The sequence below is a fragment of the Psammomys obesus genome, unplaced genomic scaffold (genome assembly GCF_907164565.1).
Source record: "Psammomys obesus unplaced genomic scaffold, mPsaObe1.curated_primary_1811, whole genome shotgun sequence".
In the NCBI taxonomy this organism is placed as follows: Eukaryota; Metazoa; Chordata; class Mammalia; order Rodentia; family Muridae; genus Psammomys; species Psammomys obesus.
The window spans coordinates 6960921-6983374 of NW_026585797.1; the positions used below are offsets into that span (position 1 = coordinate 6960921).

Here is a 22454-nt window from a genome sequence, read left to right on the forward strand (position 1 = left end):
GAAATGGTTATTAAAATAATACTTTGTTGTGTTTAAGATGCAAATGTCAAATGGCTTAGACAGTGGTCATATGATCTTAATATATTTTTCTCCACAGATGAGTTTCCATCCAATTCAACTCATTCTACCTTCAAGGCTCAGTCAGATCTAAATAAGGAAAACCAAAAACCAGATCCAAAGTTTGACAGATGTTCAGAAGCAGAGTCTTGTAAGAGCTTGTCTTTAGATGAATTAGAAGAAGGAGAAGTTAGGAGTGAAGATGAAGAATCTGCAGTGCAGAGACACCTGGAAAAGAGTGGGAGACCTAGAGCTTCTGCTGAAGTGCAGCTGGCCAAAAGCAGCCCGGGAGACAGGAGCACTGCACATGTACAGAAGGACCACAGGAGCACAGGTGTAAAACCCCCTCAGGACAGCATCACTTTGAGTAAAAGACCAAATGAATCTAGACCCTCAAGCACCAAAAGGGAAAGTAAAATGATGAGCATCTCCAGCTTGGAAAAAATACTTCCACTTATTCTTGCACCCTCCTCCATATGGGAGGTGATGCATATGTTACGGATGCTAGGAAAACATGTAAGGAAAAATTATATGAAATTCAAGGTAAAGTTTTCATTGGTACAATTTCATAGAATTATTGAATCAGCAATTTTGAGTTTCACATCACTAATTAAATACCTTGACTTGTCTAAGATCTGTAAGTCAGTAAGTACTTTACAGAAAAGTCTTTGTGAAGTTATAGAATCTAACCTTAAACAAGTGAAGAAGAATGGCATAGTTGACCGTTTATTTGAACAGCAACAAACAGATATGAAAAAAAAATTGTGGAAGTTTGTAGATGAACAACTTGATTATTTGTTTGAAAAGCTTAAAAAACTCTTATTAAAGTTTTGTGGTTCTGTAAACTTTGGAAATGACAAAAGTGAAGAAAAAGTTGGAAGAAAACATAAAGAGAGAACCCAACATTCAAATGGTCAGAAGAGGAATATGGACAACAACAAAGAAATACGGGGAGAAAGAGTACTAAAATCAGAAAATACTGTGAATTTTAAATCTTCATCGGGGTATGTAAAATTTGAAGAAAAACATCAAGACCAAAATAACACCAGTCCTAGCACAATAAAGCATGATGTAAAAAGAAGTGTTAGCACTTGCCCTGATAATACAAAGAACTCTGAGTGTAAAGAGCAGTTTCTGCAAATGAACTACCCAAGCACCCCCAAGCCAAGAAAAAATGAAGAAAGTGCCAGGGAGGAGGCACATGCGCTACAGCATGCAAGCACTAAGTCAGAGCGGGGCTTTGAGATCCTCACTGAGCAGCAGGCATCCAGCCTTACTTTTAACTTAGTGAGTGATGCACAGATGGGGGAAATATTTAAGAGTTTGCTGCAGGGTTCTGATCTGTTGGACACCAGTGTTAATGGTACTGAAAAAACAGAGTGGGAATTAAAGACTCCAGAGAAACAGCTGCTGGAGAGTCTCAAGTGTGAATCTGCACCAGCTTGTACAACAGAAGAGCTAGTTTCAGAGGGGGCTTCTCTTTGCCCCAAAGTGGTCAGCGATGATAATTGGTCTTTATTATCATCTGAAAAGGGTCCATCTCTATCTTCAGGGCTTTCCCTACCAGTTCACCCCGATGTGTTGGATGAAAGTTGTATGTTTGAAGTGTCTTCTAACATTGCTCTAAGTAAGGATAGTGTATGCAACTCAGAAAAGAGCAAGCCCTGCATTTCTTCCATACTCTTAGAAGACCTTGCAGTCTCTCTAACAGTCCCATCACCTCTGAAGTCAGATGGCCACTTGAGTTTCTTAAAGCCTGAAGTTCTGTCAACTTCAACTCCTGAAGAAGTTATTAGTGCACATTTTAGTGAAGATGCTTTGCTTGAGGAAGAGGATGCTTCTGAACAGGACATCCATCTAGCTCTGGAGTCTGATAATTCAAGCAGTAAGTCAAGCTGTTCATCATGGACAAGCCGGTCTGTTGCTCCAGGCTTTCAGTACCACCCTAATCTCCCTATGCATGCTGTCATAATGGAAAAGTCCAATGATCATTTCATTGTGAAAATACGGCGTGCAGCACCATCTACCTCTCCAGGCCTTAAACATAGCATGGTAGCTGAGGAGGCAGTGCCATCTTTGCCTAGAACTGGAAAAGAACCTGATGTCACAACAGAAAAAGAATCTGTTCCGTTTCAGAGTCCAGTTTTAAATTCTCTTGAGGACTTGGACAATTCTGAAAAAGATGTTGATAATAGCAAACCAACTCATGAAGAACAGAACTGTATAGTACAAACACAGGTCCCAGATATATATGAATTTCTTGAAGATGCCTCAAGTAAGGTGGGCCATTGTGATCAAGTGGTTGATGATTGTTTCAAGTTGCATCAAGTATGGGAACCAAAAGTTTCTGAGAACCTTCAAGAATTGCCTTCAGTGGAAAAAATCCCACATTCTGTTGATGATCATCTTCCTAATGCACACATAGATCTAACAAAAGACCCAGCCACAGAGACGAAAAGCTTGGGGGAACTTATGGAAGTAACAGTTTTAAATATTGATCATTTGGAATGTTCCAGAACTAACTCAGATCAAGATGGACAGACAATAGGTAGCTCTTTACAGCCGAATAGTTTTATTGATTTGACACATGATGGTTCAAGTGAGAGTAAAAGTGAACCTGTGTTAGCTGTTGAAGGCTTGGAATGCCAAGTAATATGTATAGATGAGGATAGCCACAAAGAAGGAAAGATGGGAGGGGTAAATGGTCCTTTAGAAAAAACAGTCCTTGTTGAAGACACTTGTATTGATTTGACTCCAGAATCTCCTGGCTCCTGTGAAATAAAGAGACAAGGTTTAAAATCAGAACCACTGTCAAACTTAGATTGTTTAGAGTTGCCTGGAACTCTAAGTAATATTCATAAGAAGAGGAAAAACAATCCTGGTCTGAATCACTCTTCTCAGAAAAAACAAAGAAAGGACACAGACTTAACCAGTAGTGAAAAGACCAAGAGACTTAGTCAGAACTCCAATAGAAATGGTACTACTCACAGAAAGCAAGCCAGCCGGAAAAGGGAGCCTACAGCAAATGACACATCCGCGTCCTCAGAGGCCAGCCCAGGAGTAAAGGATTCAGCAGCAGCGCTTGCTACTTTTCCAACAAGCCTTTCTGCAAAAAATGTTATCAAAAAGAAGGGAGAAATTATAGTCTCATGGACAAGGTAAGACTCTTCTGAAATGTTTTAAATCATTAGCAAATTTTGAGAAGTTGGCAGTCTAAATCTGTCATTTTTTTCAGAATCCTATTGCATCCTTAATAAGGAACATGATGAATTGATTACTTTAGAAGTGGCCAAAGTAGGGCTGGAGAGATGGCTCAGTGGTCAACAACATTTGCTCTTGCATAGGACTTGAATTTGGTTCCCAGCACCCACATCAGGTGGCTCACAACTCCAGTTCCAAATGAACCAATGTCTCTGACTTCCAAGAACATCTGAACTTGGATGCAATACACACATTCTTTCTCACAGACACATACACACATAATTAAAAAAAGAAAAATCAGCCAGAGTTAGTTGATAGTGTATTTTGTAGTAGAATTTAGCTATGGTGTAAGACAGCCTAGAATAATAGCTTTTGTGGGGTGGTGGGAATAACTCCTCTTGATAGAGCTATTTACTGTGGGTTTTATTTGCTTTGGTTTTGAGGTGGGATCTCACTCTAGCTCTGACTGGTCAGGAACCATAGATCTGCGCGCCTCTGCTGCCTGGGCGTGTGCTGCCTGGTTTGCCCTTGCAGTAGTTCTCACTAGTATTTGCTGGCTTCAGACTCAGGATCTGCTGCCTCAGCTTCCCGAGTATGTGATTATAAAGCTCCATGCTGGGTTTCATTATTTTTAATTTCACTTTTTCTATTAAAAAGAAAAAAAGTCTTAGTGGTGGGGGGGCGCGAGCGGTGGTGGAAGTACACACCTTTAATCCCAGCACTCAGGGAGGCAGAGGGAGGCAGATCCCTGTGAGTTCTAGTTCAGCCTGGTTTACAAAGGTGTCCAAGGCAGCCAAGGCTACACAGAGAAGCCCTGTCTCGAAAAGCCCAGGGAAAAATTTCTTTTTTAATTTGGAAAGAAATTCTTATAAACAGTTTAGAAAGGAGCGACACAGTTAAAGTTGTGAAACAGAAAGTAGATGTGTATATGATTAATTTTTCTAAACTGTTTCATAAATAGAATGTACTTTGAGTTTTACGTGAACTTTTAAAGAAAAGTAGAATTTGCCAGGTGTGGATGTTGCCCTCCTTTAATCCCAGCACTTAGGTGTACAGTCTGGTCTACATAGAGAATTCCAGGACAGCTAGGGCTATGTACAGAAAACTCTGTCTCAAAAAAAAAAAAAATTTTTTTTTTTGGTAACACCTCAGCTAAGTAAGTATTTTGTAATTTTAATATATAATTTAAACTTTTTAAAATTTATTTTTTTTAAAGATTTATTATGTATACAATGTGTGCTTGCATGTACATCTGCACGCCAGAAGAGGGCACCAGATTTCATTTTAGATGGTTGTGAGCCAACATGTGGTTGCTGGGGAATTGAACTCATGACCTTTGGAAGAGCAGCCAGTGCTCTTAACCTCTGAGCCATCTCTCCAGCCCCTTAAAATTTATTTTCTCTGTAGAAAAATAAGTTGGGTAGAAGTACAACTGAAGCACAAGTTCTCTGTTACAATCACCAAGACCTAGTTTGTTTCTTGACCAGGCCTGAAGAACAAGGAGGGAGAAATTAAAAATTATTTAGTATCTTTACTACAGAAAATTTGGGAAATAATATGAGCTCAAAGTGTAAAATAATGTAAAGTTATGGCTCACTGAAAGCATTATTAGTTTTGATACATATGTATATATATGCTTTTAATGTACATTTTACAGAAAGTGGTATACTTGTTGAAAGATATGAGGACAGTGCAGTTTATTACCTTTCTATACCAGCATTTTATAAAGCTAAGTAACAACCTTTCCTCCTCAGAAATGATGACCGGGAAATTTTACTAGAGTGTCAGAGAAGAATGCCATCCCTGAAAACATTTACATATTTAGCTGTCAAGCTGAATAAAAATCCAAATCAGGTAACCACCCAGTTTTTACATTTTTATTAGATCAAAGATGTTGCTGTCTGACTTACTTATATTTATTAATTTATTTACTTTTTAATTTGATGCTGAGTATTAAACCTAGAGTCACATGCATTGCTGGGCAAGGGCTCTTATCACTGATCGTGATTTTGATCACTACACCCAAGTGCTGGGATTAAAGATGTGACACACCCACACCTGGCAAAATCTACTTTTCCTTGGAAGTTCACAGAAACTCCAAGTATATGCTAGTTATAAAACTGTTCAGAAAGTTTAGAAGCATCAGCTGTGTGCCCAGACTTCATTTTTACCTATCAAAACACGAAGGTATTTAGTGGCTAACTTGCTTTAAAATATTGCTTTCTGTGGTATTTACTGTTAAGTTTGGTGATTGTGAAAAAAATGACAAAAATGATCCTGATCCTCTATATATTTATTTCATTTCAAAGAACTTGATAGTTATGTTTCCTTATTAAATAAGATTTAGTATTGAGTATTAAAGCAAAGGAATGTGTTTGTGTATGTGTGTGAGTTTGTGTGAGACAGAGAGACAGACAAAGATAGAGAGGAAGGGAGGGAGAAGGAAGAAGAGAAGGAGAGGCTAACAGACTGACCTGACTGGAGACTTGTGTAGCTTAGGCTTATCTTGACTTTACTGTGGTGCCAAGAAGCCTCCGGTTTCCTGGGATTGCAGGGATATACCACCATGCTTAGTCTTTGAGGCTGAGAATTGAACTCCAGCCTTGAACATGCTAGGCACCACTTTGTTAAGTGAGATATATTCTCAGCCTTGAAAATGGTTTATTTTTCTAAACATTTTATCTCTTTATTACTTAGGATAATTCTACTGTTTGCATATGTTATATGAAAGTATTCATCAAAGCTTTAAAAATGAATATATTTGTAATCATTTTTACTTTTTTAGGTTTCAGAGAGGTTCCAGCAGCTGAAGAAGCTCTTTGAGAAGTCAACATGCAGGTAGTAGCAGGTCCATCACAGGAGGCTAATTCTGTAAGTGCTAGGCCCTGTCCTTGTGCGTTTCACAGCCTTAGTCATTGGAGAGCAGAGGAGCAGTATAGAAGATGCTCACAGCAGCTAATGTCTCCTTATCTTCAGGGCTGTTGTAGTGAGCGCAGGTGAAGGCCAGATGAGGAGGACTGGCTCCTCAGCCTAATGGTTGCGGATGATCATTAATTGCTGAAAACCATTCATTCATTTTAGTTAATTATCAGCAGTGCTGAGGATCAAACTCAGTGTCTTGTGCTTACTAGCTGACTATTCTACCGCTAAGCTACACTCATTTCCAAAGCATTATTCTATAGATGAATAATCAAAAAACATAGCAATGTTTCATAACTTGTCTCTGTCTCTTCTCTGTCTGCCTCTCTCTCTCTCTCTCTCTCCCCCCTCTCCCCCTCTCTCCATCCCTCCTTTCTTCCCTCTCTCCCTCCTTCCCTCCTTTCTGGGTCTCTGGGTCTAGCTGTGTAGATCAGCCTGCCTCAAATACAGAGATCTGCCTTCCTCTGCCTCCTGAGCTGGGGATCAAAGACATGTGCTACCATGCCTGGCCTCAAATTTCCTTTCCTTTCCTTTTCCTTTTCCTTTCCCTTTTCCTTTCCCTTTCCCTTTTTCCCTTTCCCTTTCCCTTTCCCTTCTCTTTTTCTTCCTTTTCCCTTCCCTTTTCTTTCATGTTGTTTTTCTTTTTAAATATATATATGTTCTGTCTCATGTGTATGTGTGTATCACATGTGTGCCTGGTGCCTGAAGAGGCCAGAAGAGGGTGTTAGATCCCTTGGAACTGGAGTTTTGAGTTACCTTGTGTTGTAGAAATCCAATCTATGTCTTCTAAAAGAGCAAAAAAAAATTTTCCTTTTGAGACAGGATCTCTCTTTGTAGATCTGGCTGTCCTGTAACTCACTATATAGACCAGGCTGGCCTGTATCTCTTAGTAATTCTTCTGATATTCCTCTGAAGAGCTGGGATTAAAAGTGTGCACCACCACTCCTGACCTGGCAAATACTCTTAACCACTGAGCCATCTCTCCAGCCCTTAAGCCTCACATACTTTTTTTTTTTTTAAATCTGGAAAATGTGTTCATAGACATAACTGTTGTCATTTCAATGTATAACAAGATTGACTTTGATAAACCACTGGATCATGTTTCCTCAGTTTCAGCCATGTTGTGTGGGTTGATTAAAGCAGTGATATTTAAACTACCAGCAATTTTTTTTTTCTGTAACACTTCAGCCAATTAAGTGTTTTGTATTTTGGTTTTGTTGTTGTTCTTTACATTCATTTTATTTTTAATTATGTGTGTGCGTGTGTGTCTCTGTTTGGGTTTGTACATGAGTATCAGTGTCCTTGGAGGCCAGACCTGTCATAATCCCTTGAAGTTGGAGTTACAGGTGGTTGTATGCTACCCAGTGTGGATGCTAGGAACCGAACTTGAGTCCTTTACAAGAGCAGTAAATGTTCTGAGGTAGTGAGCCATCTCTCCAGTTCCTGTATTTTGGGTTGTTATGGAAGAAGAAATACTATAGTATTTAATGTATTGTTCTATTTTTCAGTTTGTTTGTTATCAAAATTAATTGAATACATACATCAAATTTTAAAGCTAGGCATGGTGGTACATTCCTGTGATTACAGCACTTGGGAAGCTGAGGCAGAGGATTGACTCAAGTTTGAGGCCACCCTGAGCTGCATAGTAAGTTCAAGGCCAGCTTGGGCTAAAGTGTAAGACTCTGCCTCAAAAAACAATAAAATAAAACCATCTCAAACAAATTCCAGTTTTGAATTATGTTTGATTCGAATTACATTTGGAAATCCTATTGGGTTCTGTTAAAATAGCTCAGCAGGTAAAGGCACTTGCTGCCAAGCCTGATGACCTGAGTTTGATCCCCAGAACCTTTTGGTAGAAGGAGAAAACCAATTCCTACAGTTTGTCTTCTGAGCCTGGCGTGTGTGCTGTGACACACATACCCCACTCCTACTCTTGCACAATAAGTAAGTGCAAAGATTTTAAAAAAGAAGTCTTATTTGAGTGTAAGTAGTACATGAAGGGCTCTACACATTTTTGAGTTATCATTCTCCACCCCCAGCCGACTATTTTTAAGTTATTAATCACTAATTTTTAGTCCCTACTGTGCCTGACATTTTAATATTTATGTCCTTGTAAAGCAATGGATTTCCTAGTAGTCAAAAGATTCTTAATACTTGATTATGAAATTACATTTCTATAATAGAAAATTTGAAGGCCTAACTTATTCTAAGGAACTTTTAAGCAGTAGTGTAAGGCATGCAGTGGCCTTGCTGTCTGTAAGACATTGACCTTGGCTGGCCATGCCATGCACCTCTTTTAATGCCAGCATTCAGGGTCTGACTGAACTCCAGGCCAGCCAGAGTCACATGAGAAGACCCTCTCCAAAGAAAGTGTTAAATTAAAAAAGAAGGAGGAAAACCACAACTGGTGGTGTGCACATGCAGTGCCAGCACTCAGGGAAACAGAGCGGGAAGGTCAGGGGTTCGGATGCGTAGCCAACTTGTGCCACATGAAAGTTATCTTCAAAAGAGTTAAAATTAAAAAGCAAACAGAAAATCTATTTGTTTTAGGTTAATGGTTTTTTTTTTTTTTTTTTTTTTAAATGATTCCTATTCTCTGTGAAGAGAGTGTAAATTTATGGAGTGATTAATTGAGGGGCCAGACAGGCATGTCTTAATGCCCCAGCATTCAGAGGGCAGATGGAGGTTTACTACAATTTTGAACCCAGCCTGGTTTATGTGATGAGTTCTAGGCCAGCCTAGGCCAGAGCCCTGTCTCAAAAAGGACATTTTTTTTTTTTTTAGTTCCTCCCCTGGCCAGCATAATAGCACATACTGTGGGTTGTGGGTTATTTCACTTTAAGCTACATCTTAACTGATCCCCATCTCTCAGCTTCATTAAAATTTTGTGAGCAAAAATCAGTATATTAGTAATTAGCAAGTTGATTCTGTATAAACTTTTATCTATGAAATGGGTACATCAGAGACCTCCCCCACCCCCAAGCACAATGGCGCACACCTTTACTCCCAGCGCACTGGGGAGGCAGAGGCAGGTGGAGCTCTGTGAATTTGAGGCCAGCCTGGTCTGCAGAGCAAGTTCTAGGATAGTCGAGTCTGTTACACAGAGAAAAAGACCCAATTATAATGGTAGTGTTTTCTTCCATTACAGATGAGTTGCTGGATTTCACGGCGTTTCATTGATAATTCTTCTACATAGAAGTTTCGATTCCTTGTGTTTTAAATGAGGAACTAGGTGGAGGTTTTGTCTCAGTTTTGATTTTTTTTTTTATACTTTCCCGGTCATCGTGCTTAGCATATTCAGATGGACAGTCTGATTCACTTACCTGGTACTGGTCAAAGTATTTATTTTTAATCATTAAAGGTTGTTATCAAAATGAAAGAATAAAAACAACAGGGATGTAAAACTGAAACCTTCGTTTTGATATTGTATGAAATAAGTTCTTTAGATTTAAAAAAATAATTTTGTAGCATTTTAAATGTAATGACTGTTTAGTTCACCTTTTTATCCATTTTTGTTTTTTATAATTGCCTCTCATTTTGGAAAATTGTGAAATAATTTAATTAGTATGTTTGTGTGTATATATATATAATTATTGTGATGTAAATACTATTAGTATATGTATCTACATATGTTTGCACATAAATGGCTTTGCTTGCCAAGGGTCTTTTTAAAAATCTATATAAAATATTTTGTATAAACTTTGCTTTCATTTACAGTCATGTATAATAAAAACATGTAAAGTCCTGTTTTATTTTTATTAGACTGCTTCTTTTATTGTGTTTAGATAATTCCTGAAGAGGAACTATTGCATGGGAGATGGAACTATTTGAAATATTTCAGGATGAGTGTACAGCTGACTCAATTACTATGGCTTTAGGAAATTTGTTGCCATTGCCTGCATTGGCACACCGTGTATTGATACAGTGAACCCTGCCTCTGCCACAGATGTCTTCACAGATACAAGTCAGTCAGCACAAAAGGTGACAATTTAGAGAACACTAGTGGAAGGATTGATTTAGCCTGGGTTCCAGTCTAGTCCCTAGACTTCAGAGTAGTGCCTTTCTCATGGGTCTTTCTCCCAGGGTGTCCAAAGGGGAAGTCCAAGCTTAAAAAGATTGCTTGGTGGATAAGAAACTTGAAGAGTGAACTGGTTTTGTAGGGTGAGACCTTGGCCACTTCTCTGAGCAACCTACATAAACTAGCAACCACCAGGTAAATGAATTCATAAAGTAAAATGATGACGAAGAGATGTTACTGGTTCAGAAGAAACCAGGCTAAAGAAGACCTTTGGACTTTAAATGAAGTTAATAAACATTAAAAGACGAGACTTTAAGGTAAGAATAATAATCCTACATTTAAAATATTCTTTAAAATGGGTCTGGAAAGATGACTTGAGGGTTAAAAGCATGCATTGCTTGTCTTAGAGTTACGATTTCATTGATCAAACACTGACCAGAGTAAATTGGGAAGGAAAGGGTTATTTCATTCATTTCTATATAACAGCTCATCATCAAAAGCAGTTAGGACAGGGACTCAAACTGGAGGCAGGAGCTGATGCAGAGGTCATAAAGGCTGTTTACTTGCTTGTTCCTTGTGTTTTGCTTAGCCTGCTTTGGGCTGGGCCTCCAAAACATCAATCACTGGTTTTTAAAATGCCCTACAGACTTAACAATGACCTGATCATAATAGAGGCAATTCTCAGTTGAGGTTTCTTCCTCTTAGTTACTTTAGCATGTTTCAGGTTGACATAAAGCTAGCCAGAAGACCACTCCTGCAGAGAACACACTTACGGGTTCTAGCACTTCTGTGGCTGCTCAGGAACCTGACAGTGGTTCAACATCCAGGAAGCAGAGGTGGGCAGATCCCTGAGTTCAAAGCCAGTCTACAGAGCTAGTTCCAGGGCAGCAAGGCTTTACAAAGAAACCCTGTCTCAAGAAACTAAAAACAAAGAAATCAAAACATATGGCTACTTAATGACTGCCTATAATTGCTGTGCCAGCAGATCCAGGCCCTTTCCTGGCCTCTGTGGGCTCCTGCATGCATGTGGTGCACCTAAACTCAGGTGAGTCCACACATACATTGTGGGAATGGAAACTTTCAATCCTAGCATTTGAGGGCCTACAGATACGGCTCCGTAGTTAAGAGCACTTGGAGTGATTACCTCAGTGCTGGGAATGAACTTGGATCCTCTGAAAGAGCAGCATGTGCTCTTAACCTCTGATCCATTTCCTAGGCTCCAAAAGAAACCTTTTTAAAAGGTAAAAATAGGTAAAGAATGAGTAAGCTGAAAAATCAGGTCAAGAAACTCCCAAAGGGAAGCCAAAAGAAAAAAAAAAAAGCATATTTAACTAATATGGAGGACAGAAGTAGATACTGAAATAATAGACAAAGTATGTATTCTATCATTTAGTACCTTGTGGGGACATAGGCTGAATTTTATGAGTACTAAAGATAGTAAGAAAACATTTAAAAGTTTTAAAGTACTAGAATAAGTTCTTTGTGTGGGTTTCAATTTCAGAGGTTGAAATCAGGTTGCCAGACTTGGGGAAATGCATCTTTTTCCTGCTGAGCTGTCTAGATGGTTCTCTCTGCCTTAAAAAACCAGAACAAATACACACAAAACAAAACACAGAGCTAGGCATTAAGGCTATGTCTTCAACCCCAGCACTCAGGCAGGCAGATTTGAATTTAGAGGCCAGCCTAGTCAACAGCGGGGGTTCCAGGACAGCCAGGGCTACACAAAGAGAAACACTGTCTCAAAAAGCTTCTGTGTCTGCTGTATGCCAGAAGAGTCGTTGGATTTTCTGGAGATGGAATTACAGATGGTTGTAAGCTTCCCTATCTTGGTACTGGGCTTCTTTACTGTAAGTACCCACTCAAGATGACATTTTGTTTGACATCATCATTGGTTGAGCTTGTTCATGACCATATTAATGATTCTAATTATGTGCACTCTACATTTTTTTTCCCTGAATCACCATTATTTAGTCCAAGAATAGCCACACACACCACTCATCGACTCCAATCTAAGTCAGATACGTATGGTTTAGTAACACACCCCAAGACTGATCATCAGGGACACCGTGGACTCGGGAGCCAAACTACGAAACTTGAGTTTTTCTGAGTGAGCTTTTTAAAGGGGTGGAGTTGGGGGCATAATCAAATAAGAAGATCCAGTTCTTTTCCAGATATGTTGTGCTAGACAAAGCATTTCAGCTGACCTTTAAGCTAATTGGCTGGGATAGAAATTTGGGGACTTTCCAGTTTCCTACCATTCTCGTGAGAAAGGAACATTGCAGGGTCTTGTGGTTTAACTCAAGCAGAACATACATTTATCAATAATTCAAGCAGAATATACATTTATCATCTTATTATTCTAAGCAGCAAGTATTAGATTGAAGCAGCAAGTTTGAATTGAAGCAAGTATTGAATCCCACGCTAGGGAAGTCAAAATGCTGTTCTTTTGTAAGGCAGTAAGACCTGGACATGTCTCAATGTTGGTGTGCCTAGACAATTATTATTATGGGGTGTGGTGTGTGTGTGTGTGTGTGAAGGCCCACATGTGCCATGGCGCACACGTAGAAGTCACAATTCAACTCTGGGATTGGTTCTTTGAAGGGGATTCGGTAGGCTTTCGTCACAAGAGCGTAACACACACTAAGGCTTCTTGCTGGCCCCTTGTCTTTTAATTGAGCAGTTATTTAGACAATCAGTCATTTTCCGGTGGGCCACCATGTTGGACAGCGAATCCGCTTAGCGTTCACACAGGATCGTGTTGATACAGACTAAGTCGCGGTGCGCTTAGGCCTCCCGCCCCTGCAGCTCCACCTCTGGGGGCGGGGGAGACCCGTTTCCGCCGGGTCACACACGGAAGGAGACCCTCCGTCAGCGAGCCTGCCAGCCTCCAAAGCTATTTCCGCCCGCCTTCCTACGATCCGCGGCAAGGCCGTGACGCGCTTTCCGCCGAGGTGGGCGTGGCAACGGAGCGCGGCGGTAGAGCGCCAGCGTATTGAGGTCGCCGGCTGATGACGCAGCGTGGAGTCCCTCACCACGTGTGCGTCGGCTTGCCTGCTCTAGGGGTCCTCCTCGCCTCGGAGCGTGTTCGGCTGCGACCCCGCGGCCCCGTAGGTCCGCCCGGAGGCCATGGAGCATCTCTCCTTAGAGTTGGTGGCCGGTCCGCTGAGGCTAATCGCCGCCAAGAACGAGAAGAGCCGCGGCGAGCTGAGCAGGTTCCTGACCAAGCCGGTGAGCTTGGGCGAAGGGAGGCGGGCCCGGGCCGACGAGGAGTCCCCGGAAAGGGGCTTTGTTTTTCGGGGACAGCTTCCACTCCCTCGTCCCCTGCCCGGCGCTCAGGCTGTGGTGGAGAGCATGCCTTTCCGAAAGAAAAGCAGTTGGTCCTTCTGCGCGGTGCGCCTGTGCCCCACAGACACGTGCATTTCCTGAGGCACTCCTTACCTTTCCCCGCCCCTCGTTTGCTTGCAAGCGTGTTTTTCTTTTTGACTGTGTCGGTTCTTATTTGGCCCATTTCTTCTGGGCGTAAGTTTCAGAGCAGCAGAGGAGACAGATTGGTCTCTAAAACAACGGAGTTTCCATCTACTTCGGAGACGGCTCGTAACAAACAACTGAAGGTCAAAACAAGACAGCTAACTTTAGGAATTGAGAGGCGAAAGAATTTTTTGCCAAATGCGTTTTCAAGCCTTGCGCTACTGACTACTGCCTGAGTTGAGCTTCCTTACTAAGCAACTTTTCACTTGCGTTTTAATTTCTTTTTATGTTTCCCTCCCAGCTTTGTAAGCTTGAGACTAGAAAAACTTGCTTTTAATTTTATAAAACTCATCTGGTCACGAATGCATTAAGTACATATACACTCCGATGTTTTAGTAACGAACAGCAGTATATCAGATCCATTAATTCTCAGTCTCTGTGTAGCAACCTCATATGGGTCGCCTACGACCATCGGGAAACAGATTTACGTTATGATTCATAACAGCAAAATTACAGTTACGAAGTAGCAACAAAAATAATTTTATGGCTGCGGTCACCATAACATGAGGAACTATATTAAAGGGTCACAGTATTAGGAAGGTTGAGGACCACTGCGCTAGATCTTGCTAAAAACTACAGGATGGACCCAGACTCTAGGCTGTAATAGACTTAGGTGTGTTTAATCGGGTTTATTTTTAAGATGCTTAATTTTTGCTCATGCTTCACCTGAGCATTACAGAGTAATTAAAAATAACTGGGGCAACTGACCCTCTGGGTGAATAACTATTTGGAGGTCTGCACTGATGTGGCCAGAGAAATTACAAGGCAGAATATTTCTCTCCTTGTCCTCCACGGTCAGCTAAGTCCCAGGGAACTGGGGGCCATCTCTGAATGTCCTGTGACTGTGGAAAGCCACCTGTTCTTCAGGAATGCCACGGAAATGCCACCGAGTAGGCTCTTGCCAGTGACCAGTCTGCAAAGAGGAAAATTCCTCCATAGCTCTAAGTGAATCAGCCCAAGCAGGGCCTTTGACTTCTCCGCAGAGCAACTGGCAAATGAGAGACTTGTAGCCAGAGGCTCTGCCCAAACACAAGTGACCCCTGAGAACCAGATCTTCAACTGGCCTTGGCAGCAGAAAGTGATTAATTCTGGCCACCCACACGTCTTAACCACCCAAATGGCATTTTGTTTGTTTTTCTTTTGAGACAGTGTCTTTATGTTTGTTTATTATTGTTTCTTTCTTCTCACTGACTTACTTTGTTGGATTCTAGCTGGTCTCAGGAGTCTGTAAGATTTGTTTATTTTTGTGTTGGATAGTAGCTTAAATATTTTCATTCAGGGATGGTTACATTTATACTGTAATTTTTTGTTTTGAATTTGGTGGCCCCAGTGCTGGGAGTATCGGTGCATACTACTGCATTCATATGTACCCCTGCTTTTCGAAACAAAAACATTTAATTAGAGATAAATAAAGATGTGAAAATACTGATTCACACTGGAATTTGAACTTTGAAGAAAGAATATTTTAGGAGTGTTTTCTCTTTTTAAATCCCATTATCTGGTGACTGTATCCTGATTCCAAGAACTAGGTGTCAAGTATTTGTGGTTTGCCGGGTGAGATCATCCTGGGTATTGAATCTAGGGCCTTACACTACATCACTGGGTTTGAGACAGCATCTCATGCTGGCCTAGAATTTGGTGTATAGATGATATTGGTCTGGAACTCACAGATCCACCTGCCTCTGCCTCCTGAGTGCTGGGATTAAAGGCGTGTTCCCTGCCTGGCCTTGGTATTACTTTTTTTTTTTTTTAATTTAATTATTTACTTTTTGAGGCAAGGTTTCCTATAGCCCAGGTTGGCCTTCAACTTGCCATATATCTAAGAATGAACCTGATTCCTCAATTCTCCTCTAAGCACTGTGATTCTAGGTGTGTGCCACAATGGTGGGCTAAGTTTCAAAGTCTGTGTCCACTTTTTTTCACTGCAGCAGTGAAAGCTACTTTGATCACTGCCTACGTTTACGTTTGTGGAGAGGAGAGTGTTCAACACCAAGCATAGGTATGGGGGCATAATTATTTTTATTAGCTTTGAAAGGTGGTGTCTATCTGCCTGCCTGGTAATTTCAGGTGCACATGGAGGCCAGAAGAGGGTGTCTGGTTCCCTAGAGCCCTCATGACAGGTAGATGGCTGTGAGCTGTAGTACTTGCACTGCTGAGCCAGATCTCCATGCTCTGTGCGTGTGCGTCTTTGTGTGTATTAGTGTGTACCATATGCATGCCTGATGTCTGCAAAAGTCAAAAAAAGGGTGTTGGATCCCCGGGGACTGGAGTAACAGGTGGTTGTGAGGCACCATGTGGTGCTAGGAATTGAACCTGAGTCGTCTCCAAGAACAAGTGCTCTCAACTGCTGAGCCAGCTCTCCATCCCTTTCCATTTTCTCCTAGTTAATTGCATTTGTTCTCCTCTGCAAGCCACTTCTTCTTTCTTTTGTTTGTATGTTTGTGTTTTTTGTTGTGCTTTTCAAGACAGGGTTTCTCTGTGTGGCACTGGCTGTCTTGAGACTTGCTCTGTAGATCATGAGTGTTTTAAACTCCCAGAGATCCCCCTGCCTCTGCCTCCCAAGTGCTGGAATTAAGGACACACATCACCACCACCCAGCAAGTTACTTAACTTCTGTCTCTTGTTTCTTGATTAAATACATGTGGTAGCTTTCAAATAATATAGTTGTAGGTAATAATTATAAGCAGGAACTCTAGGCTGGTGATGTAGACCAGTGAGGGGTCTCTGCCTAGTGTGCATTAGGGTTGAACCCCAGTACTGCCGCAGCAAAACAGTACAATTTCCAGCAGTATCAACACACCTCAGGCCTGTGCTCTGCAGCAGGAATTTTCGGTACTTCTACTAGCTTCTCAACGTTAGCTTTTATTTATTTATTTTTGGAGCGTGGTCGGGCCTCAAACCTTTTCTTCAGTTTGTGATCTGTAAGATGGGGATGATCATCACCAACATGGGCCACACTATAAGTGCCATGGATAAAGTGTTACTATGGGAAATGCTGTACATACCAACAGTGCCTCGCCTGCGTGGTTGACAGACAGCTGCAGTAATTATTATTTTAATATTTTTTATGGGGTTGGGCTCTAACCCAGAGCTTCACTATGCTTGGTAAACTCTCTGCCTTTGAACCTCCTAGCCTTAATTTATTACTATCCTTATTATTTAGACAGGGTCTTGCAGTGTTTTCCAGACTAGACTTGAAACACCCACCAGGCCTCAGGTTCCAGAGTACCTGTGACTACAAACTTGTTCCATCACACTTGGTTCTGTATTTGATTTTTTTTGTTGTTGTTTGTTCATTTAATGTTCATTTAATGTTGATTTTGTAGTTGAATCTAGAGATCATACATGCTCGGTCATTTGCTGTGTGACCAGTCCTCCCCTGCTGTCACTGAATCTCTTCTGTATCTTTGCATTGTCTTTACTTAGTAATGCTTGTCTTTCCACTCTTTTACCATGGTCAGTGCAGCAAAAACCAAAACTTGGAGTTTATGGAAGAAAAGAACAAAGCGTGCAGAGCTACACAGGCTCTGTGGGTTCTGTAACGTGGAAAAGAGAACAGCTTTGTTTCACAGTTGGAGTTTGCAGAGCACAGCAGGTTGCTAGGAGCATCAGGTTTAGCTAGAGCACACCTACAGGACTTAGTCTTCTGGCTGTCACACTGGCCTGTGTGAACGTGTGGACATGTGAATGCCAAGAAGAATTAACTGAGTAGCTGGTTGCCCTTGAATTGATGCTTTCCTTTAAAAGCCTGTGGGCCTTCCAACAGCCCTGTCTCAGTTAACTTCTGTTTGCTCTGGAGGAGTGCGAATTTCAGTTGTCTTCAGTAGGGACTCTAGGAAGACTTGTTCCCTTCAGTCACTGCTTTCTCTGTTTCAGACTGGCAGTTGAAAAGCACCTAAAAGAAGGACTGTAGCTCTAGTGTCAAGTCCGGCAGGAGGAACTGCAAAGTGAGCAGATTAATCTATTTATGAATTGTGATGTTCAAACATTTTCTTTGTAGAACACAGTTTTGAAAAAGATGCGTCAACCTCTTTTCTTCCTTCCTTCCCTCCTTCCTCACAGAGATCCACCTGCCTCTGCCTCCCAGGCACTCAGATTAAAGGCGTATGCCACCATCCCCAGCCTGTTAAGACTGTTTCTAATTCAGCTTCATTGTAATAGTATTAGTTCCCTAGTATATCTGTGAGGAATTTTTTTTTTTCTTTTGTTCTCTTGAGGCAAGAACTGGCCTGGAAACTAGACTAATCTGGCCTTGAATTCACAGAGATCTACCTGCCTCTGCCTCTCAAGTGCCTCTTGAATAGATCACCGTGCTCAGCTTCTTTTTTTTTTTTTTAAATTTAATTTTATTTTTATTACAGTTTATTTACTTTGTATCCCAGCTGTAGCCCCCTCCCCGATCCCCTCCCAATCCCACCCTCCCTTTTTTTTTTTAATGCTTGGCATTTATAGGATATTTTCTCTTTTTGCTCAAAAAATTTATTTGATAAATGAAATTATAAGTAACTGAATTGAGATAAGAATCACAAAGGAAGCTTACACATTTAACATCTTTGAGAAGAGGTAAATGCAAACATACTAGTTTTATCTCAGTTCAGTACACAGGCAGACCCACAAATAGGAAAAAAGATTTTTCCTGGGCTGCTTTTGTGAATTTAATAAGTCTAGTTGAATGAAAAAAAAAAAAAAAAGAAATTAAAGGAGGAGGACATGACTACTCCTAAAGTATGGACATTTTTTATTGTAGATATAAAGAGAAAACAGGCAGCAGGAAGAGTCTGGGCTGAACATGGGCAGCAGGCTAAACTGAACCATGAGAGGAGAGAGGGGCCTATAGCGAGGGCAAGTGAGGAGCCTAGGGCAAAGAGTGGCCTTGGACCATTGTCTGAGTTATATAGGGGTTAGGCTGCCAGAAGGGGAACCCAGCTTGTGGGAGGGAGAGGTTTAGGGTAAGGGGTTGGAGTGTTGGGACCAGCCACAGGTACTGAGGGAGACTTGTTTGGGGTTTGAGACATAGCACTAGTTATAGCAAAGGAACTGAATTGGTTGTTAGTTTTTGTTTTTCTGTTTTTCAAGACAGGGCTTGACTGTCCTGGAACTCTCTGTAGACCAGGCTGGCCTTGGACTCAGAAATTCATCTGCCTCTGCCTCCAGGCTGGGATTTTGGTGCCACCATGCTCAGCTGCTTGCTCTTAAGTTTTGATAAGAGAGCATCTGAACCACCTTAAAAATGTCTTTTCTTCTCTGTGATTGTTAATCTTACACTTAATGTGTGCAGATGGCTTGTAGAGTTCTCTCCTTTTACCACATGGATTCTAGAGATGGAACTCAAGTTGTCCACTTTGGTCGCAATTACCTTTACCTGCTGAGCCATCTCAGTGACCCAGTATTTGGTAGTTTAATCGGTGTCCAGAGTTTCTTTCAGACTATCTTAAGCACCTAAATAAAAGCCACTCAAGCTTTGTGAAAGAAAAGTGAGGAAGTAGGAGAAGATAACCGAGGCTGTCCCAGTGGCTCTCATTGTATAAAGAAGCAGAATTTCCCAAGAGTACCTAGGTGTTCTAGTAGACTTGGGTTTGGAGGGTAAATTCTTAGACATTCACTGCTTCATTGTTCCAGCAGCAGGGAAACAAGATTACAGATGCTCTGGCTTGCACTCTATAAGATGAGAAAGTTGTCCTGTGTAACTCTCCACCTGCATGCTCACACTTACTCCAGCTGCCCCCTCTTTTCAGTTCTTGCATTTACACATTCATAGTTTTAATAAAAATGTTTTATTTTAGAAATATATTTGTTGATTGAATGTTGTGTAGCCAAGAATGGTCTTGGAACTTCTGCTCTTGCCTCCCAGATGCTGCGGTTACAGACATGAACTACCCTCCCCTAGTTTGTGTGTTGGTGAGTGAACCCCTTACGGCTTCATGGGTGCTAAATATTCTATCAACCAACCTAGTCCCCGACCCTAAGTGTTGTTGTTTTGAGACCTACTATGCTGTCTGTTCTGGCTTAGAGCTTCTGGGCTCAATCCATACTCCTGCCTCAGCCTTGTGAGCAGCAGAAGCAGTAAGCATGCACCATAACCTAGCTTTTTGTTCTATATAGTTTTCCTACTCCCCCCTGCCCTCCACTTTACCATATAGCCCAGGATGGCTTAAACCTTCAGTACTCACACTTCAGCTGTTGGGCATTACTCCCCGTGGCTTGCCCTCAGTACTTAAAATCTCATTAGGTCATTCATGGTAGGGAATTGAGAAAACTTAAGACAGCACCAGTGTGGTGGTTTAATGTGTCTGTTAAGGCTGAGGATACAGCTTTGTAGTAGGATACAGCTTTGTAGTAGAGGGCTGTGATTCACAGCAGTGCAAACCAACTTGTATAATAGGAAAAATAACAAAAATAACAGGAAAATCCTGGCCCCTAATGTTCTTAAGTGTGATGTCATTTGGCAATAGGGCCTTTGAGGTCATAATAAAATTATTCTAGGGTTTTTTGTTTGTTTTTCAAGACATTTTTTTCTGTGTAACAGAGCCCTGGCTATCAGGGACTCACTTTGTAGATAAGGCTGGCCTCAAACTCACAGAGATCTGACATCTGCCCCCTGAGTGCTGGGATTAAAGGTGCATGAGCCACCATGCACCTTTAATAGTTTCTTTCCTATTGCTGTGGTAAAATATCCTGACAAAAACAGTGCGATGGAGAAAGAATTCTGGTTCTTGGTTGTAGAGTATTATAGTACATTGTGGCTGGGAACTCAGTTCAGGAGTGTGAAGCTGCTTGTCCCATGCCCACAGCCAGGGCTCAAGAGGATGAATGCTGCGTCTTAGTTCTTCCACTTACACAGTCCTGTCTGCCCGGGGAGTGGTCCTGCCCCTCTGAAGCAGTTCCTTCCACAGCAGCTACCATAACCAAGGCAACCCCTCGCTGACACTGTGAGAGGCTAATGTAGAGAATCCCTCACAGCTATATTCAAAAGATGAGTCTGTGTCGTAGGAGTCCAGATTTGGTCAGTTTGACCATAGTAACTGACTGTTGATCACAGAGGTAAGAATGAGATCATTAGATAGAGTCTTAATCCAGTGTGGCTTATATTTTGTGAAAGGTCAGAGAAATGACACTGGTGATTCTGACAGAGGCCGAGATTGGATGTAGCTGAAAGCCTAGTAAGGATTGATAGCCACTGCAGATTGAAGCCATGCAGAGTCCAGGAAGGCTGATGCTGCCTGTGAACTTAGAGGGAATGTGCTCCTGCCACACCTTAACTTGAGACTCCAGAAATAAATGGGGCAGTACTGTTTGTTATTTTAAACCATCAGTTTATAATAGTGCTTTAGTAGCACTGGAAAACTAGTTTATTTTTCAGAAAGATTAAGAGCGTTTTTTAAAAGTCCTTCCAAGATTACCAGCACATGCTCCTTGGCTTACAATGTAAGTAATGGAGGATTCTGTTACTCCCATTGTAAGCTGAAAATAGTCAAAATATGATTTTATTTTTACACCTAACTGCTAGATATCCTACTTTACTGTAAACATGGTCAGAACATTTATTAGCTAATAGTTGGGTGAAATCATCCAGTATAGATCCTGTTTTATAATAGTGTTAGATAGTTCATGTAATTTTTTTTAAATAGAAAGTAAAGATCAGTGCTTTTGTGGGTATACTTTTACAGCATTCTAAAGACTGGATACTTGTTAGATGACTTTTATGTTCCTAGGATGAAAACAGATATATTTATTTGTTTCTGGTACTGGGTGTTAAGCCCACCCTCATGCAGGATAGGCCAAGTGTCTACCACTGAGCATACTTTTGTCCTCTAAATATGTAGCCTTTTTTTTTTTTTTTTTTTTTTTTGCTGTAAGATAAGAAACATATATCTATATTCTTTTGATTACCCCCATTGGCATATATAACTAGAAAAAGACTGGATGAAATTGGTAAGATTATTCTAAACATGGTAAACATGGAGCTTAGAAACGCACTCTCTGGCAACAAGCTGGGCTTACTATACACACCTCCAATCATATTACCTGGTGGTGCGTGGCTGGATGCGGTGGCGAATTTAGGATTGCTGCGAGTTTACGGCCAGCTTGGGCTGCATAGCAAGCTCTGTTTCGAACCAGACAAAAACCTCTGGAATGGAATCCCTCCTTTGAAACAAGGTGTTGGTAGTAGTTCCTTTGCCTGCTCTCGGACTGTAGGTCTTGTGTCTCAGGCGCCTGAGTGCCAGGGTCACAGGTGTGTGATAATGTACTCCTCTTTAAAAGTCTCCTAGGAACACTTGCTTATAGTTAAAAAGTGCAGCTATTTCTCTGTGTCATGGCCTAATCTGTTACGTTTCTTCCCCTTTGATTGGTCGTTTTAGAAACTGTTAATTCACTGTCTTCGTTTAGGTTTCTGTTGCTGTGATAAAACACCATGACCAAGCATGGTGTTTTGGGGAGGATGAGTTCATGCTTTGGATCAGAGGGGGATAGCCTTTTTGGAAAGTGAAATCTGATGTTTTACAGTGCTAAGCAGTACTTTCTGCTAGCTGGTTGCAGTGTGAGCATCTCCTCCCCACCCCCATTTCCCAGTTTTCTTTTATATGCTTATAGATTTTCTGAGACCACACACTAGGATTTTGTGGTTTACCTCCTCCTGTGGGTGTGCATACTGGCTTTGTTTTGCTAATGTTAGATTGGTTTCTCTACAGTAATTAATTTTATCTTCATTGTTTTTGGGGATTGAACCCAG

General features: G+C 41.2%; 2 protein-coding genes across 2 annotated transcripts in view; both read left to right on the forward strand.

The window, feature by feature from the left end:
* Positions 1–9701, forward strand: part of Casp8ap2 (caspase 8 associated protein 2) — a 38722-nt gene extending 29021 nt beyond the window's left edge. Inside the window, exons 9-12 of the mRNA XM_055599483.1 lie at positions 98–3215; positions 5013–5112; positions 6044–6129; positions 9326–9701. Coding sequence (XP_055455458.1) covers positions 98–3215; positions 5013–5112; positions 6044–6100 — 3275 coding nt within the window. The 3' untranslated portion in view covers positions 6101–6129; positions 9326–9701. The remainder of the gene's footprint in view (positions 1–97; positions 3216–5012; positions 5113–6043; positions 6130–9325) is intronic.
* A 3523-nt stretch (positions 9702–13224) lies between these two features.
* Mdn1 (midasin AAA ATPase 1) overlaps positions 13225–22454 on the forward strand; it is a 128241-nt gene continuing 119011 nt past the window's right edge. Inside the window, exon 1 of the mRNA XM_055599247.1 lies at positions 13225–13423. Coding sequence (XP_055455222.1) covers positions 13322–13423 — 102 coding nt within the window. The 5' untranslated portion in view covers positions 13225–13321. The remainder of the gene's footprint in view (positions 13424–22454) is intronic.